This window comes from Perca flavescens, chromosome 12, assembly GCF_004354835.1.
Source record: "Perca flavescens isolate YP-PL-M2 chromosome 12, PFLA_1.0, whole genome shotgun sequence".
Classification (NCBI taxonomy): Eukaryota; Metazoa; Chordata; class Actinopteri; order Perciformes; family Percidae; genus Perca; species Perca flavescens.
This window is the reverse complement of record NC_041342.1, coordinates 35099491-35116990: the sequence shown is the minus strand read 5'-3', so window position 1 is coordinate 35116990 and position 17500 is coordinate 35099491. Positions and strand designations below refer to the sequence as shown.

Below are 17500 nucleotides of genomic sequence, written 5' to 3'. Positions count from 1 at the left end.
AAAACGATAACAAGAAGAAAAATTAAAATACAATGAAAACAATAATAAACCGACTAGAGAAATATCTTGAAAACAAAGTTATATATTACAGTATATTACATGGCTAACATTAAGGTAGATCACATTAAAATAAACAAATCAGACATTTTTTCACCAAACAATCAGAAACATCATGATAAGATAAGATTTGACTTTCTTCTTAAAATATGCCTTTCCTGTAATAAAACGAATGTTACTTGGAATTTTATTCCACATAGAACATGCTCTATAAATGAAAGTTATTAGATTTTGGCAAAGGTAAAGCCATACTGCCCCCTACTTGCTCCTCTTGTTAAATAGGTATGGATATCTGAACTGTAACTTATGCTATCAAAAATAAATGATGGTGTCAGAGTATGAATCATCATTGTGTGTGTGTGTGTGTGTGTGTGTGTGTGTGTGTGTGTGTGTGTGTGTGTGTGTGTGTGTGTGTGTGTGTGTGTGTGTGTGTGTGTGTGTGTGTGTGTGCAATTAATCGAAATGTAATCGTGATTATGATTTTGGCTCCCAATGATCACAAAAACAGAATAATCGAGAAACAATTATTTAGCTTTGTAAGTAAACTCTTACTTTCTCTTGTGTTCTGAAAGAAATAATTAGGCCTGTCCTCGACTAAAGAACTTCTCAGTCGACTAACACTTGATTAGTTGATTTAATTGACAGAGCTGTGAGCTTTGAGAGGTGGTTAAGACTAGAAAAGCACAATATAAATGTAGTTAATTAACCATCTGTAAAACTGAGTTTCTCCACAATTAATCCTGCAAAAGCACCACTTCAATTCTTGTGTTTACCATAAATGTGCTCAGAAGTTTCTTGGAAATGAGTAATTAAGCATGAATAAGCATAAAAAATGACTAATGGACTAAAGAAATCTTAGCCGACTAAGACCAAAACTACAGATTAGTCGACTAATCGACTAAGAGGTGGCAGCCCTAGAAATAATAAAGTTTAAATAGGAAAAGTATTACGGTAAATTTCACAGTTGTGTGTGTGTTTATGTGTATTTATTGAACTTTTTCCACTGTTTTTTAAGTTCAATAATTGCAACATCTCTCCAGAAGTCAACGAGTAATCGCGTTAAATTACAGTGATTTCAATATTGACCGAAATAATCGTGATTGTTTTTTTTTTTTCTATAATCGAGCAGCCCTAGTGTCTTCCCGTGAGTTGTCCTAACTAGGGCTGCCACCTCTTAGTCGATTAGTCGACTAATCGGTGGTTTTGGTCTTAGTTGACTAAGATTTCTTTAGTCCATTAGTCATTTTTTATGCTTATTCATGCTTAATTACTCATTTCCAAGAAACTTCTGAGCACATTTATGGTAAACACAAGATTTAAAGTGGTGCTTTTGCAGGATTAATTGTGGAGAAACTGAGTTTTACAGATGGTTAATTAACTACATTTATATTGTGCTTTTCTAGTCTTAACCACCTCTCAAAGAGCACAGCTCTGTCAATTAAATCAACTAATCGATTAGTCGACAAAATCCTATAAGTGTTAGTGGACTAAGGAGTTCTGTAGTCGAGGACAGACCTAAAAAATGATGATGTCTGAGTTTGAATCATCATCATGGTGTGTGTGTGTCTCCCTATGAGTTGTCCTAACGTCCCTTCCCTTCCCATGATCCTCTCTGTCCCTCCTTTAGGCCCACGACAGTCCGGTCCGGGCGATGACCTGGTCTCACAACGACATGTGGATGCTGACTGCAGACCACGGAGGCTACGTGAAGTACTGGCAGTCCAACATGAACAACGTCAAGATGTTCCAGGCTCACAAGGAGGCCATTAGAGAAGCCAGGTTTATACCCAATAATCTACCATTTTCTGTAGTCGTACTGTTACTGTCAGCGTTTTACTGGCGGCGGCGGCGGCACCGCGGCGGCCGCCTAGCCTCTCGCCACGTTCTGCTGCTGCTGTGGCTGATTCATGACCGATGTACAGTACAGGCCAAAAGTTTGGACCCACCTTCTCATTCAATGCGTTTCCTTTTTTATTTTCATGACTATTTACATTGTAGATTCTCACTGAAGGCATCAAAACTATGAATGAACACATATGGAATTATGTACTAAACAAAAAAGTGTTTAATAACTGAAAACATGTCTTATATTTTAGATTCCTCAAAGTAGCCACACTTTGCTTTTTTTGATAACTCTGCAAACCCTTGGTGTTCTCTCAATGAGCTTCATGAGGTAGTCACCTGAAATGGTTTTACCTTCACAGGTGTGCTTTGTCAGGGTTCATTAGTGGAATTATTTCCCTTATTAATAAAAAAGCAAAGGGTGGCTACTTTGAGGAATCTAAAATATAAGACATGTTTTCAGTTATTTCACACTTTTTTGTTAAGTACATAATTCCATATGTGTTCATTCATAGTTTTGATGCCTTCAGTGAGAATCTACAATGTAAATAGTCATGAAAATAAAAAGGAAACTCATTGAATGAGAAGGTGTGTCCAAACTTTTGGCCTGTACTGTACGTGTGTGCTGTGGCAACACTGCAGGGATCTGTTGTTGATGTTATGGCTGCTGAGCTGTTCATATTTCATATCTCTCTGTTCTGTTAAATAAAGTCATCAACCGTTGATTTCTAACTGGTTTGGGTGGGTGGGGGGGCCGCCCCGATGGTTTTTATGGGCGGAGAGGAGGAAAGCACAAAAAAAAGATAATAAAGTGTTAGTAGGAATCAATAAAGTTATTTATTTTATTTTTTTTAATAAAGTGATATTAAATAAAGGGAAGCTCACTCTGCTGGTCTGAACCTCATCCAACAGGCAGCTGTAGATGGGTTTTAAATAAAGCGTTTATTTGCTCATAGAGAGAGAGATATAGAGAGATATATATATATATAGAGAGACATAGATAGATAGATAGATAGATAGATAGAGATATATATATATATATATATATATATATATATATATATATATATATATATATATATATATATATACACATATACACACACACCCACACAGACTTTTAGTCCACACTACATCTCCCATGATGCCGAGGGTGGGAATGATGTCACCTCTGAGTTGACACGATTCCAGTTAAACAAGTCAGATAGCTAACTGTCATTTTACAGCCAAGTTAGCCATTGCTAGCAGATGATAAACAAAGCATTATTTATTTTTTAAGATTATTTTTTTGGGGCATTTTTAGGCCTTTATTGACAGGACAGCTGAAGACCGAGAGAGGGGCCTCAGGTTGGAGTTGAACCTGGGCCCGCTATATCTGGGCACACGCTCTACCAACTGAGCTATCTGGGCGCCCGATGACGATGCATTTAGACGGTGGTTTTGTGCATCCAAACAGCGTAACATGTCGTCAGACAGGACTGTGTTTACGAGTGATTTTTAGTGAGACACAAATTGGACAGAAGAGCTATTAAACTAAAGCTTTCGCTGCTGTAAATGCACGGAGCAACCACGATTTGCCAGTTTTACGACTTTCCGAGTCAGAAATGTGCATCCAGAAGGTGTTCCTTTTTGAGATTCCCTGCAAAATGACTGTGAAGAAGTTGTAAATTCTGATTTCCCAGTTCAAATTGAACGCACCGTTCGTGCCTCCCTGCCCGATCAAAGTCCCACACCTCCAGATTGTGACACAGACTCAACACCCAGACTACCAGACTGTCGATATTAATTTATTTATGACTTCTTTTTTTTATTTTTTATTCTGTGTTTGTAGTTTTCTCTCTTACACAACTGCAACATGTAGTGTTCAGGAGTAGCAGTTTAGTTCATGTTATAATGTGGATGTTTTCTTTGGATCAAATAAGAATTTCTAAAGTCTCGGTTAGGGATAAAGTAGAGCGAGCCAGCCGATCGTTATCGTGAGTTAGAAAGCCTGAAGCGCAGTGAGTCTAAAGGGGTTAAATCGGCAATAATGGCCGACTCGCTCCACATAATGCCGCTTGTAAGTAGGTTTGGGTATTATTTGATTTTTTTTTTCCCGATACCGGTGCTAAAACGGTACTTCTAAAACCGTGCCTGTTAGGGCTGCCACCCCAGATTTTATTTGACTAAGATTTCTTTAGTCCATTAGTCATTTTTTATGCTTATTCATGCTTAATTACTCATTTCCAAGAAACTTCTGAGCACATTTATGGTAAACACAAGATTTAAAGTGGTGCTTTTGCAGGATTAATTGTGGAGAAACTCAGTTTTACAGATGGTTAATTAACTACATTTATATTGTGCTTTTCTAGTCTTAACCACCTCTCAAAGCTCACAGCTCTGTCGATTAAATCAACTAATCGATTAGTCGACTAAATCCTACAAGTGTTAGTCGACTAAGGAGTTCTTTAGTCGAGGACCGCCCTAGTGCCTGTGCCTGAACCGATACTTAAAAAATAGGGTAATAGGATGTTTTACAATTACTTTGAATGCACCACAAGGCGTACTTGTTTCAAGTGAACGCACCATCTGTGTTGTTTTTGCGACAACGCTAGCTGCAGACTGTGTAATGTCCCGCTGTATGAATCCTCTCCAGTGAAATACAGACACCCTTTACACCATTTAGCTGTCAGCATTTTAACAGTGTTTAATCCAGCTGCTAGCTAATGCTAGGCTAACGTTAGCTGCTGTCAGGTGTAGTGTTAACTAGCTAACGCTAGGCTAATGTTAGCTGCTGTCAGGTGTAGTGTTAACTAGCTAACGCTAGGCTAACGTTAGCTGCTGTCAGGTGTGGTGTTAACTAGCTAACGCTAGGCTAACGTTAGCTGCTGTCAGGTGTAGTGTTAACTAGCTAACGCTAGGCTAACGTTAGCTGCTGTCAGGTGTGGTGTTAACTAGGCAACGCCAGGGCAACGTTAGCTGCTGTCAGGTGTGGTGTTAACCAGCCAACGCCAGGCTAATGTTAGCTGCTGTCGGTGTTAACCAGCTAACGCCAGGCCAACGTTAGCTGCTGTCAGGTGTAGTGTTAACCAGCCAACGCCAGGCCAACGTTAGCTGCTGTCAGGTGTAGTGTTAACCAGCTAACGCCAGGCCAACGTTAGCTGCTGTCAGGTGTAGTGTTAACCAGCAACGCCAGGCCAACGTTAGCTGCTGTCAGGTGTAGTGTTAACCAGCTAACGCCAGGCCAACGTTAGCTGCTGTCAGGTGTAGTGTTAACCAGCTAACGCCAGGCCAACGTTAGCTGCTGTCAGGTGTAGTGTTAACAGCCAACGCCAGGCCAACGTTAGCTGCTGTCAGGTGTGGTGTTAACCAGCTAACGCCAGGCCAATGTTAGCTGCTGTCAGGTGTGGTGTTAACTAGCCAACGCCAGGCCAATGTTAGCTGCTGTCAGGTGTGGTGTTAACTAGCTAACGCCAGGCCAACGTTAGCTGCTGTCAGGTGTGGTGTTAACCAGCTAACGCCAGGCTAATGTTAGCTGCTGTCAGGTGTGGTGTTAACTAGCTAACGCTAGGCTAATGTTAGCTGCTGTCAGGTGTGGTGTTAACTAGCTAACGCTAGGCTAATGTTAGCTGCTGTCAGGTGTGGTGTTAACTAGCTAACGCTAGGCTAACGTTAGCTGCTGTCAGGTGTAGTGTTAACTAGCGTCACGTGCAGCGATGCTTCAGTTGTCTTGTGGTGGAAGTTTTCCTTGAAGCAGCAGAGTTAGTGATATTCAGGATAAAATCAAAACAAATAACGACTGTTTGAGAATTAAACCAAAGTTTGGTCTTTGAGTATTTATTTACATTTGCAAATGCAGAGAAAACACAGTTTCAAAGGGACAATATGATGCAGCACAACTGAAAATGTCTTTCTAACGTAAAATCTAAACATCCAAACATCATATAGTGAAGACCTCCGTTAAGCCACCCCTGTATATTTATCTCTTAGCCCGGCCATAGTTGAAGAGAGGACATCATTAACAGTCCCACCATTGTCTCACCTTCCCCTCTGCTCTCTGTTCCTAACATTAGCCTAAACATCAGTTTATCTCAGGAGGCAGAAACCTACGGAGTTCTCCCTTGGTAAACAGTCATCGGCCTTCTCCACTTCTATCTAAGCAAAAAGTCAACAATGTGAGAAGGTTCAGGCTGGTAAAACTTAATAACTCTACTCGGCTATAGTTGACGTCTGCAGCTGTTCCCCTCTCTGGTGCTTTAAAAGTCTACAGGAAGGAGCAGGATTATGTGGAGGTTTAAAACAATCTTTAAACAAATGGTTAATATTAAAGAAATGGTTAAAATAAAATTTGCCACCACAGTCTGTTTTCGGCACCGAAATCTGCGTTGTGATTCGCTCCGGTAGAGACCAGCTGTTTAGGCACTGGTGCCGAATTAGCACCGGGTTTTCGGTACCCAACCCTACTGGTAACATGTCCCTGCGTCCCGGTCGGGACAGGTCACTTTACCGCTGATGATCGCGGCTCAGAGCCTCCCCCTTTTTAAGCCCAATCAAAGTCCCACACCTCCAGATTGTGCCACAGACTGTCCCTGCCTTCCAACAGCCAGACTTCCACACTGTTTAGCATATCTGAGAGAGCTTCAGTGTGTCCCTAGAGGTCCGTGTAACGCTTCAACGAATCACTTCAATTTTCTAAGCACAAACGGATATTTGGAAAAACAGAAAAATGGGTTCCAATATCCAATTTTTCATTTTTTTTTTCCGCCTTGACAAATTAAAAAATTGGATCTTTAACCTGTTTTTCCAATTTTCTGTTTTTATTCAGAGGATCAGAAATTTAGAAAATTACGAAATTGCGTCTGGACTCCAATTATTCATAATACCGCCACCGTGGTGTTCTCTCCCTCGTTGCACCTAGCTACGGCCCGCACCCCACTTGAAACCATCAGTTGCAAACACCTCTGACTAGGGGTGTGACGAGACCCTTACTCCACGAGACGAGACACATCACGAGATTGGGTTCACGACAACGAGACGAGATTTCTCGTCCAGGTGAAAAGTTGTCTCGTGAGGCGATGTGATGTCAGCGTGATGGAGCGTGGAGTTACTGTTGAAGATCCCCCCCCCCCGCCACTTTTAAATAGGGGTGTGGCAACATTTTGGTTTTCCTGCGGAAATAATAAACGGCGAAAGAGTGACAGACAAGACGAACACAATATGTAAACTTTTCACCTCGACGAGAAATCTCGTCACGTTTTAATCTCGCGAGATATCGTACAACGAGATCTCGTCACACCCCTACCTCTGACCCCAAAGTCTATCGGTTTTTAATTTTGGTCTATATGGAGTTAATGACCTGCATATTCCGCGAAGTAGAGGAAGAGAACACCACGGTGGCAGTATTTAATAATTGGAGCTCAGACGCAATTTTGTAATTTTTGCAATTTCTGATCCTCGGGAATAAAAAACAGAAAATTGGAAAAAACAGGTTAAAGATTAAATTTTTTAATTTGTCAAGGTGGAAAAAAAAGAAAAATTGGATATTTGAACCCATTTTTCTGTTTTTCCAAATGTCCGTTTGTGCTTAGAGAATTGAACTGATAAGCCTATACATAGTCTGTCAACCGCAGGAGGCTCAAAATCTCATTCAGAGTCTGCTTTGAGTCAACATGGATTAGATTTAGGGGTATTTTAGTTGAAACACCAGTTTATCTTGGATATGAAAGAGATTGTAATGCTGCAAGGTTCCCTCTAGGCTCATCCATTATTAAAAATATAATTGTTTACATTGAGAATTTACCCCAAAGCAGTTACCGTATTTTCCGGAGTAGAAGTCATGAAGATGGGGCAAAAAAAAAAACATATATAAGTCGCATTTATTTAGAAATTTATTTTGCAAAATCCAAGACCAAGAACATTTAATTGAAGCCCTGTATTAGCTTTCTTGTGTGAAGAGTAGCCTCGGCTTTTTGCCAGTCCCTCACTAGTTTCTCAGTCTTCTTTCTGCTGCTCCATTACCCTTCTGCTTTGTAATCTGCAGGATTTTCTTTTTGTTTGTGTTCAGTCTTTCTCAGCTGTCTTTAAGTTCATGTTTCAGAGGTACAGGAGCAGCATGTAGTTGTCCCAAGCCTAGAGCGCCCTCTCTCGGCTGTACATGGTAACGTTTCCTCCTTGGTTCATGTCCGTCAGTATGTATTAACATTTTAAAAAACATCATCAATTAGATATATTTTGATATGCAAGTTGCATCTGACTAGAAGTCGCAGGACCAGCCAAACTGTGAGAAAAAGTGTGACTTTATAGTCCGGAGAATACTGTACTTTTAATGTAGTTCTTATTTAACTTGAATGCACTACAGCAGTCAACTCTACAGACTCGCCAAAATTGAACCTAACTTTGGAGCATTATAGAGCCCCGTTGTGTAGTCTTAAAGTATTGTAGTGGGTGTACTGAATTAGAATTAATCTCCCGATTTGATTACAATTATGTCGATTCGATGCATCAGATCCATGTTTCTATTAAAGCCATGTAGGAGATTTAATTCAGAGCTTTTCAAGCTTCCAAAACCAAACATTCTGCAGTGCTCTAATACTAAATAAACTGGATACATAAAAAACTATACAGCACTGAGCACATGGCTCTTCCTGAATGTGCAAAACATACCAGAATATGTAATCAGAAATGTTGTTAGGCCGACATTACATTATAAACAGAAATAATCGATAATTGATGCAGCATCGTACATGTCCACGATTCCATGCATCGATTATTTGATTAATTTCAACACCTCTACTCAGAATGGGCCTTTGTGTTTGGGGTGTGGGGTCTGGGTGTCCTCCCCCCGGGTTATCTTTAGCCTCAAAGACTTAATTTCCTGCATTCTTATACCCTTTTATGCCCCAATTAATGGTGGGATTACCTTTATTTATCCTATGAGAAGGAACCCACAGATGGCATTCATAATATCTCAAAATGCATAGTGGAATATAGAGCAGTATGAGGCTTTCACGTCAGGGACCTGAGTCTCTCTGCATGTTCTGCAGTGCTGTCACATTACTCAACCCCGTATATGTGAATACAAATATCTGAAGTAGGGATGCACCGAATCCAGATTTCTGGGGTTGGTCTGAATCCTGAACCCCCTGGTTGAGATTGTGATGACTCCTCCTCCCATCCTCAGTCCATGAACCCAGTAAACTCATGAATGAAGTAAACAGGGACTGTCCTTCCTTTGCTGTACCTGAAGTTGCTGCATTCTGGCTGCTGTCTGGAGATTGCTTCATGAACAACTCGTATTCTTCCAGATGTTTCAGACCAGATGTTGTAACAGAGGCCATGTTGTGTATAGTTTAGGGTCCTCGCCACCACCAGACCAATCAGCATTGAACATGTAGCTGGACTTGAATGGTCTTCTTTTGACTCAAAGTTCTGCCAAACAACAACTGTTTCTGCTCACCAGATCCATGTCCACTTCCTCACAGCCTGCTGCAGGGGTGTCAAACTCAGTTTCCCAGAAGGCCACACTGGAAAAAGAGAATCTCATCAAGGGCCAGTAGAGTTTATTAACATGCTTTTATTTCATCGGAAAAGTCAAAGATCTTTGACTCAATGATTGCATGTCTCATATAGTCTTCTCATTTACAGTTTAGTCTACATAAAGCCCTGAAAAAGTCAGCAAAAAAGTTCCAAAGTCATCCTAGAATTTAGCAAATCAAGCAAAACAATGATTATATTTTCTCAGTAGGCTACCACCCAGCTGACTCACAACAACCTCGTTCTCAGCCTGAATATTAAACTCTCTGCTTCTTCTGGTGGAATTTGTGAAGTCACAAAGTCAGCAAATTTACCAAATTCTGCTTTGAGTGTCGCGTAGTTGAAAGTTGAAAAATAGAGATGGTCTGATACCATTTTTTGCTTCCCGATACCGATTCCGATACCTGAACTTGTGTATCGCCCGATACCGAGTACCGATCCGATACCAGAGTGTCATATATTTCATTATGTTTTAACAACTGTATACTACTATCTCTGTATGGATGTGATATGATTTCTAACTTTGTGAAACATGAACAGACACAAACAATGAACGCCACAGAACGTTGTTTTATTCTCCAGTCTGACAGTCAGTTATAACGGAAAAAGAACATAAATAATCTACTTTAACGTAGATTTTCTTTAGGGCTTTATTACGTGGTATCGGATCGGTGCATAAACTCCAGTACTTCCCGATACCGATACCAGCGTTTTAGGTAGTATCGGAGCCGATACCGATACTCTATTGAAAAACAGTTTCCCATGTTTTTGGCGCGCAACTAGACTGAGCCAAAAATATATCGTGAACCTAAATTGATATGCGGACCGGATCAGAATGTGCTAAGGGCTGGATTTGGCCCAGCGGGCCTCGAGTTTGACACATGTGGTCTCGTGCATTGAACGCTCCACCTACGTAAACACCTTCCCGTAATCAACGGCGCCGTCATTACTGCGACAAGAGTAGGGTTCTGGTTCGCAGAAACCCTAACCCTGTCAAAAAGCCCAATATTCAGTAGGGGGGGGGAATCGATACAGCATAGTATCGCAATATTTTCCGTGGCAATACTGTATCGATACACAGACGCCAAGTATGGATCTTTTATTATATATACAGTACAGGCCAAAAGTTTGGACACACCTTCTCATTTTTTCATGACTATTTACATTGTAGATTCTCACTGAAGGCATCAAAACTATGAATGAACACATATGGAATTATGTACTTAACAAAAAAGTGTGAAATAACTGAAAACATGTCTTATATTTTAGATTCCTCAAAGTAGCCACCCTTTGCTTTTTTTTGATAACTCTGCAAACCCTTGGTGTTCTCTCAATGAGCTTCATGAGGTAGTCACCTGAAATGGTTTTACCTTCACAGGTGTGCTTTGTCAGGGTTCATTAGTGGAATTATTTCTCTTATTAATAAAAAAGCAAAGGGTGGCTACTTTGAAGAATCTAAAATATAAGACATGTTTTCAGTTATTTCACACTTTTTTGTTAAGTACATAATTCCATATGTGTTCATTCATAGTTTTGATGCCTTCAGTGAGAATCTACAATGTAAATAGTCATGAAAATAAAAAGGAAACGCATTGAATGAGAAGGTGTGTCCAAACTTTAGGCCTGTACTGTACTTCAAACTCAGTGATTGAAGTGGGACAGTAGGCGCTTGGAGACATAGCCTGGTTTTTTTTCCACATTTTGTGTGCTTTTGTTGCCTATTTCAATGATTTTTGCGCTACCATTAGTTTATTCACCACTAGAACCACGTCATTTACACTAGTTCTACACTTATTTTGGGAATTCATGGTCCATCAATCTCATTTATATGAAATTAAATCTAATTTTGTGTTAGAAAACAGCAGAAACTGTGAATGGTTTTGACTAATAGTTAAGATCAGAGGATTGAAGGTAATGGATAGTCCCAGACATGTTAAAGTTTAGTCATGATAATGCCATAAAATTGAATTTAAAACCCCCCCAATTCAATGAAAGTGGAGATCTGATCCTTAATTTTTCACAATTTGGTTGAAAGAAACTTTCCAAATTTCTGTTAGGAGAAACTTTGCTCCCAGCATCCAAAAGGAGACGGTCCTCCAATAAAAGAATCCTTCGTGTGTGTGTGTGTGTGTGTGTGTGTGTGTGTGTGTGTGTGTGTGTGTGTGTGTGTGTGTGTGTGTGTGTGTGTGTGTGTGTGTGTGTGTGTGTGTGTGTGTGTGTGTGTGTGTGTGTGTGTGTGTGTGTGTGTGTGTGTGTGTGTGTGTGTGTGTGCTTGTCTCTATGTGCGTGTGTCTCTGTGTCTGTCTGTCTCTCTGTGTGTGTGTGTGTGTCTGTGTGTGTCTCTAATGTTCAGCGTCAGTTAGCCCACCAGACTCCATGTAAATAATCAGGACTTTTAGCGTGTATAGAGCCAGCATATCTCCACCAGACTCCATGTAAATAATCAGGACTTTTAGCGTGTATAGAGCCAGCATATCTCCACCAGACTCCATGTAAATAATCAGGACTTTTAGCGTGTATAGAGCCAGCATATCTCCACCAGACTCCATGTAAATAATCAGGACTTTTAGCGTGTATAGAGCCAGCATATTTCCACCAGACTCCATGTAAATAATCAGGACTTTTAGCGTGTATAGAGCCAGCATATCTCCACCAGACTCCATGTAAATAATCAGGACTTTTAGCGTGTATAGAGCCAGCGTATCTCCACCAGACTCCATGTAATAATCAGGACTTTTAGTGTGTATAGAGCCAGCGTATCTCCACCAGACTCCATGTAAATAATCAGGACTTTTAGTGTGTATAGAGCCAGCATATCTCCACCAGACTCCATGTAAATAATCAGGACTTTTAGCATGTATAGTGCCAGCATATCTCCACAGTCGTAAAGAACAGTCCTCACAGTTAAGAACCTGGAAACTATCCAACCAGTACAGAAGTAGAAAGTGGAGAGAAAAGACTCAAGTAAAGTACCACTACCTCAACATTTGGTACTGAAGTACAGTACTGGAGTACATGTACTTAGTTACATTCTAGCGCTGATTCTGACCCTCCTTTGCACAGCGTGTGTCTGTCTGTCTCTGTGTGTGTGTGTGTGTCTGTCTGTCTGTCTGTCTACTGTATGTGTGTGTGTGTGTGTGTGTGTGTGTGTGTGTGTGTGTGTGTGTGTGTGTGTGTGTGTGTGTGTGTGTGTGTGTGTGTGTGTGTGTGTGTGTGTGTGTGTGTGTGTGTGTGTGTGTGTGTGTGTGTGTGTGTCGTCGTCATCATCATAGAACAGAGACCTTGTATCTCCATATATAATCAGTCAGATAATATCCTGTCTCTCCGTCTGAGGCTTTAACAAACGTCTCAATGTGTCGAGGTGACGTCATCAGAGACCAATGAGATGTCCCTAATTCTCTCTTTTATTTCCTGATCAGGGTTTCTCCCCACAGCGACAGTAGGCGGGATAATAACGAGGGACTCGCAGATTCAGAGTAATGCCGAATGTTCCTCAGATATTAAGCAAATTAAAATAAAAACTGTGAACGTTAACACATCTCCTCCCCGAGCAGATCACTGCAGAAAACTAAAACAAATGAAAATGTGCAGCTTCAGTTTGGGTCTGATAGATAGTAACCTGATGTTAATTATAATATGCATTACTTTCAGGATTGTTTTTTGATTTCTGGTCACAAGAAAAGTATAGTTGAAGTTTAAATAATGTGGAAAAGATGAAAGTATGACCTGAACCTGTGTGTTGATGGATGGATGGATAGATAGAGAGGGATAGATACGCAGAGAGAGAGAGAGGGATGATGGATAAAGAGAGGGATGGATGCACAGAGAGAGATGATGGATGCACAGAGAGAGAGAGATGATGGATGCACAGAGAGAGAGATAGATGATGGATGCACAGAGAGAGAGAGATAGATATAGATAGATATGCAGAGAGGGCGAGAGATGGATGGACAGAGAGAGAGAGATATAGATAGACAGACAGAGAGAGAGATGGTGTGTTTTTGGGTGTCATGACAGCGATCATCCAGCAGGTGGAGCCAGGTAGACTCTGACCCACTAACAGACTGTCATTAGTTTGGGGTCTACAGCTAAAGTAGACAGACAGGTTGTGTGTGTGTGTGTGTGTGTGTGTGTGTGTTAATAAAGCCATATTGACCATATCTAGTAATGAAGGGTTAACTTCTTTAAGTCGCCTCGTTGTGTTCTGGTTTCAGACTGATGGAGACGGTCAGATATAAAACATGGTGTCGGCTCTACAGCACCTCTGTTCTTCAGACTGATATTTAGGCATATTATCTGAAATGTCTTGAAAAATATCGCACATAGCTGCTGAAAATGGTAAACACCCATACAGTAAACAGGAAGTGGTTTCAGACATGGTCTCACTGGTGTCTGACCTGCAGAGAGAAATAAAAAACAAACCCACATCAAAGCGACTTTGAACATTAAAGGGTAACTTAGTTTTTTGGTTTTCAACCTGGACCCTATTTTCCCATCATGCATTGGTGTCTAAGTGACTGATGGGAACAACAATCTTTGAGAGATCGTTGCAACCGGCAGCCATAAAACGGGCTGTAATGTAACCCTACACGACTAATGTTCATCATCAGTTAGCCCACCAGACTCCATGTAAATAATCAGGACTTTTAGTGTGTATAGAGCCAGCATATTTCCACCAGACTCCATGTAAATAATCAGGACTTTTAGTGTGTATAGAGCCAGCATATCTCCACCAGACTCCATGTAAATAATCAGGACTTTTAGTGTGTATAGAGCCAGCATATCTCCACCAGACTCCATGTAAATAATCAGGACTTTTAGTGTGTATAGAGCCAGCATATTTCCACCAGACTCCATGTAAATAATCAGGACTTTTAGCGTGTATAGAGCCAGCATATTTCCACCAGACTCCATGTAAATAATCAGGACTTTTAGCGTGTATAGAGCCAGCATATCTCCACCAGACTCCATGTAAATAATCAGGACTTTTAGCGTGTATAGAGCCAGCATATCTCCACCAGACTCCATGTAAATAATCAGGACTTTTAGTGTGTATAGAGCCAGCATATCTCCACCAGACTCCATGTAAATAATAAGGACTTTTAGTGTGTATAGAGCCAGCATATCTCCACCAGACTCCATGTAAATAATCAGGACTTTTAGCGTGTATAGAGCCAGCATATCTCCACCAGACTCCATGTAAATAATCAGGACTTTTAGCGTGTATAGAGCCAGCATATCTCCACCAGACTCCATGTAAATAATCAGGACTTTTAGCGTGTATAGAGCCAGCCTATCTCCACCAGACTCCATGTAAATAATCAGGACTTTTAGCGTGTATAGAGCCAGCATATCTCCACCAGACTCCATGTAAATAATCAGGACTTTTAGCGTGTATAGAGCCAGCATATCTCCACCAGACTCCATGTAAATAATCAGGACTTTTAGCGTGTATAGAGCCAGCATATCTCCACCAGACTCCATGTAAATAATCAGGACTTTTAGCGTGTATAGAGCCAGCATATCTCCACATGTAAATGGGTGAATTAAGGGTTTATTTCAGCCAAACCAGAGTGGTGATTGTTGGAACAGTGGAAAGATGAACAAAGACGGCTTTTGGTAGTTTTATTTAGTTTCTGTCCACTTTCAATGAAGTGTGTTTTACGATGATAAAAGTCCTGATTATTTACATGGAGTCTGGTGGGAGTTCCTTTTTAATTACAACAGTAAAGAGAGAAAACCGCAAATATTAGTATGAAGATGCTGTGATAACACTATGAATACTTTTTTTGGTTCATAATCTTCCTCTCCGGTCCAGATGTTTCTGTCACCATGGTGACGCTCTGCTTGTGTTCTCCAGCTTTTCTCCGACGGATAATAAATTTGCCACCTGCTCAGATGACGGCACGGTTCGGATCTGGGACTTCCTGCGCTGCCACGAGGAGAGGATCCTCAGAGGTACACGCCCACCTAAACATACCTGAACTCACCTGGGCTCACTTGAACTCACCTGGGCTCACCTGAACTCACCTGGGCTCACTTGAACTCACCTGGGCTCACCTGAACTCACCTGGGCTCACTTGAACTCACCTGAACTCACCTGGGCTCACTTGAACTCACCTGAACTCACCTGAACTCACCTGGGCTCACTTGAACTCAGACTAGAGCTAGAAAGCTAGAGTTTGAGGCCAGACACTGACCAGTTAATGCAGATCACGGCAGACATAACACATAATCGCACCATCATCTCATTAATGAAAGCTCTTAATTATTTTTTTTTTTAGATTTCTTTGTTTAAAAGGGAAAGTGCACATTAATCAACAGGAGTACAATGTCCAACATGTAAATGTGCCAGATTTAGCCGTACCGGCTAGTTTTCATCTGCAGTCCCGAGCAGGTTGATGACTTAAAAAAAATTAATAAAAGATTACGCCTGAATAGAATCAGATGTAAGCTCATAAGTACCAGAACGTAGTAGTTGATTAGTATTTACATTCGAAAACACACCTGTTGGATGGAAAAAAACATTTGTGTGTCTGTCTGTCTGTCTGTCTGTCTGTGTGTGTGTGTGTCTCTCTGTCTGTGTGTGTGTGTGTGTGTGTGTGTGTGTGTGTGTGTGTGTGTGTGTGTGTGTCTCTCTGTCTGTCTGTGTGTGTTTGTGTGTGTGTCTGTCTGTGATCTGTGTGTGTGTGTGTGTGTGTGTGTGTGTGTGTGTGTGTGTGTGTGTGTGTGTGTGTGTGTGTGTGTGTGTGTGTGTGTGTGTGTGTGTGTGTGTGTGTGTGTGTGTGTGTGTGTGTCTCTCTCTCTGTGATGTGTGTGTGTGTGTGTGTGTGTGTGTGTGTCTCTGTCTCTCTCTGTGATGTGTGTGTGTGTGTGTGTGTGTGTCTCTGTCTCTCTCTCTCTGTGTGTGTGTGTGTGTGTGTGTGTGTGTGTGTGTGTGTCTGTCTCTCTGTGATGTGTGTGTGTCTGTCTGTCTCTCTCTCTGTGATGTGTGTGTGTGTGTGTCTGTCTCTCTGTGATCTGTGTGTGGGGGTCTCTGTGATGTGTGTGTGGGTCTATCTGTGTGTGTGTCTCTCTGTGATGTATGTGTGTGTCTCTATATTGTGTGTGTTTGTGTGGGGGGGGGTCTCTCTATGTGATGTGTGTGTGTGTGTGTGTGTGGGTCTCTCTCTATGATGTGTGTGTGTGTGTGTGTGTGTGTGTGTGTGTGTGTGTGTGTGTCTCTCTCTGTGATGTGTGTGTGTGTGTGTGTGTGTGTGTGTGTGTGTGTGTGTGTGTCTCTATGTGATGTGTGTGTAGGTCACGGTGCAGATGTGAAGTGTGTGGACTGGCATCCCACTAAAGGTCTGGTGGTCTCCGGCAGTAAGGACAGCCAGCAGCCAATCAAATTCTGGGACCCAAAGACGGGACAGAGTCTGGCCACACTGTGAGTCCTTTATTTATTTATTTATTTATTTATTAGTCTGTGGATGTCTGTAGTTCCTGTCTCTCCCCAGACTAGAAGTAGATGTAAATAATCAGGACTTTTAGCGTGTATAGAGCCAGCATATCTCCACCAGACTCCATGTAAATAATCAGGACTTTTAGCGTGTATAGAGCCAGCATATCTCCACCAGACTCCATGTAAATAATCAGGACTTTTAGCGTGTATAGAGCCAGCATATCTCCACCAGACTCCATGTAAATAATCAGGACTTTTAGCGTGTATAGAGCCAGCATATCTCCACCAGACTCCATGTAAATAATCAGGACTTTTTAGCGTGTATAGAGCCAGCATATCTCCACCAGACTCCATGTAAATAATCAGGACTTTTAGCGTGTATAGAGCCAGCATATCTCCACCAGACTCCATGTAAATAATCAGGACTTTTAGCGTGTATAGAGCCAGCATATCTCCACCAGACTCCATGTAAATAATCAGGACTGCATATCTCCACCAGACTCCATGTAAATAATCAGGAATTTTAGCATGTATAGAGCCAGCATATTTAGATATATTAGAGCCAGACGGACTAGAAGTAGAAGATGTAGATGTGTAGTAGGATGACTGTAGTTCCCGTCTCTACCCAGACACGCCCACAAGAACACG

The 17500-nt window shown here is 41.3% G+C and overlaps 1 protein-coding gene across 1 annotated transcript in view; it reads left to right on the top strand.

Moving 5' to 3' along the window:
- Window positions 1-17500, top strand: part of wdr33 (WD repeat domain 33) — a 58818-nt gene that overhangs the window by 22208 nt on the left and 19110 nt on the right. The window contains exons 6-9 of the mRNA XM_028594392.1: window positions 1685-1836; window positions 15272-15369; window positions 16711-16837; window positions 17482-17500. The exon at window positions 17482-17500 is cut by the window's right edge and continues 136 nt beyond it. Coding sequence (XP_028450193.1) covers window positions 1685-1836; window positions 15272-15369; window positions 16711-16837; window positions 17482-17500 — 396 coding nt within the window. The remainder of the gene's footprint in view (window positions 1-1684; window positions 1837-15271; window positions 15370-16710; window positions 16838-17481) is intronic.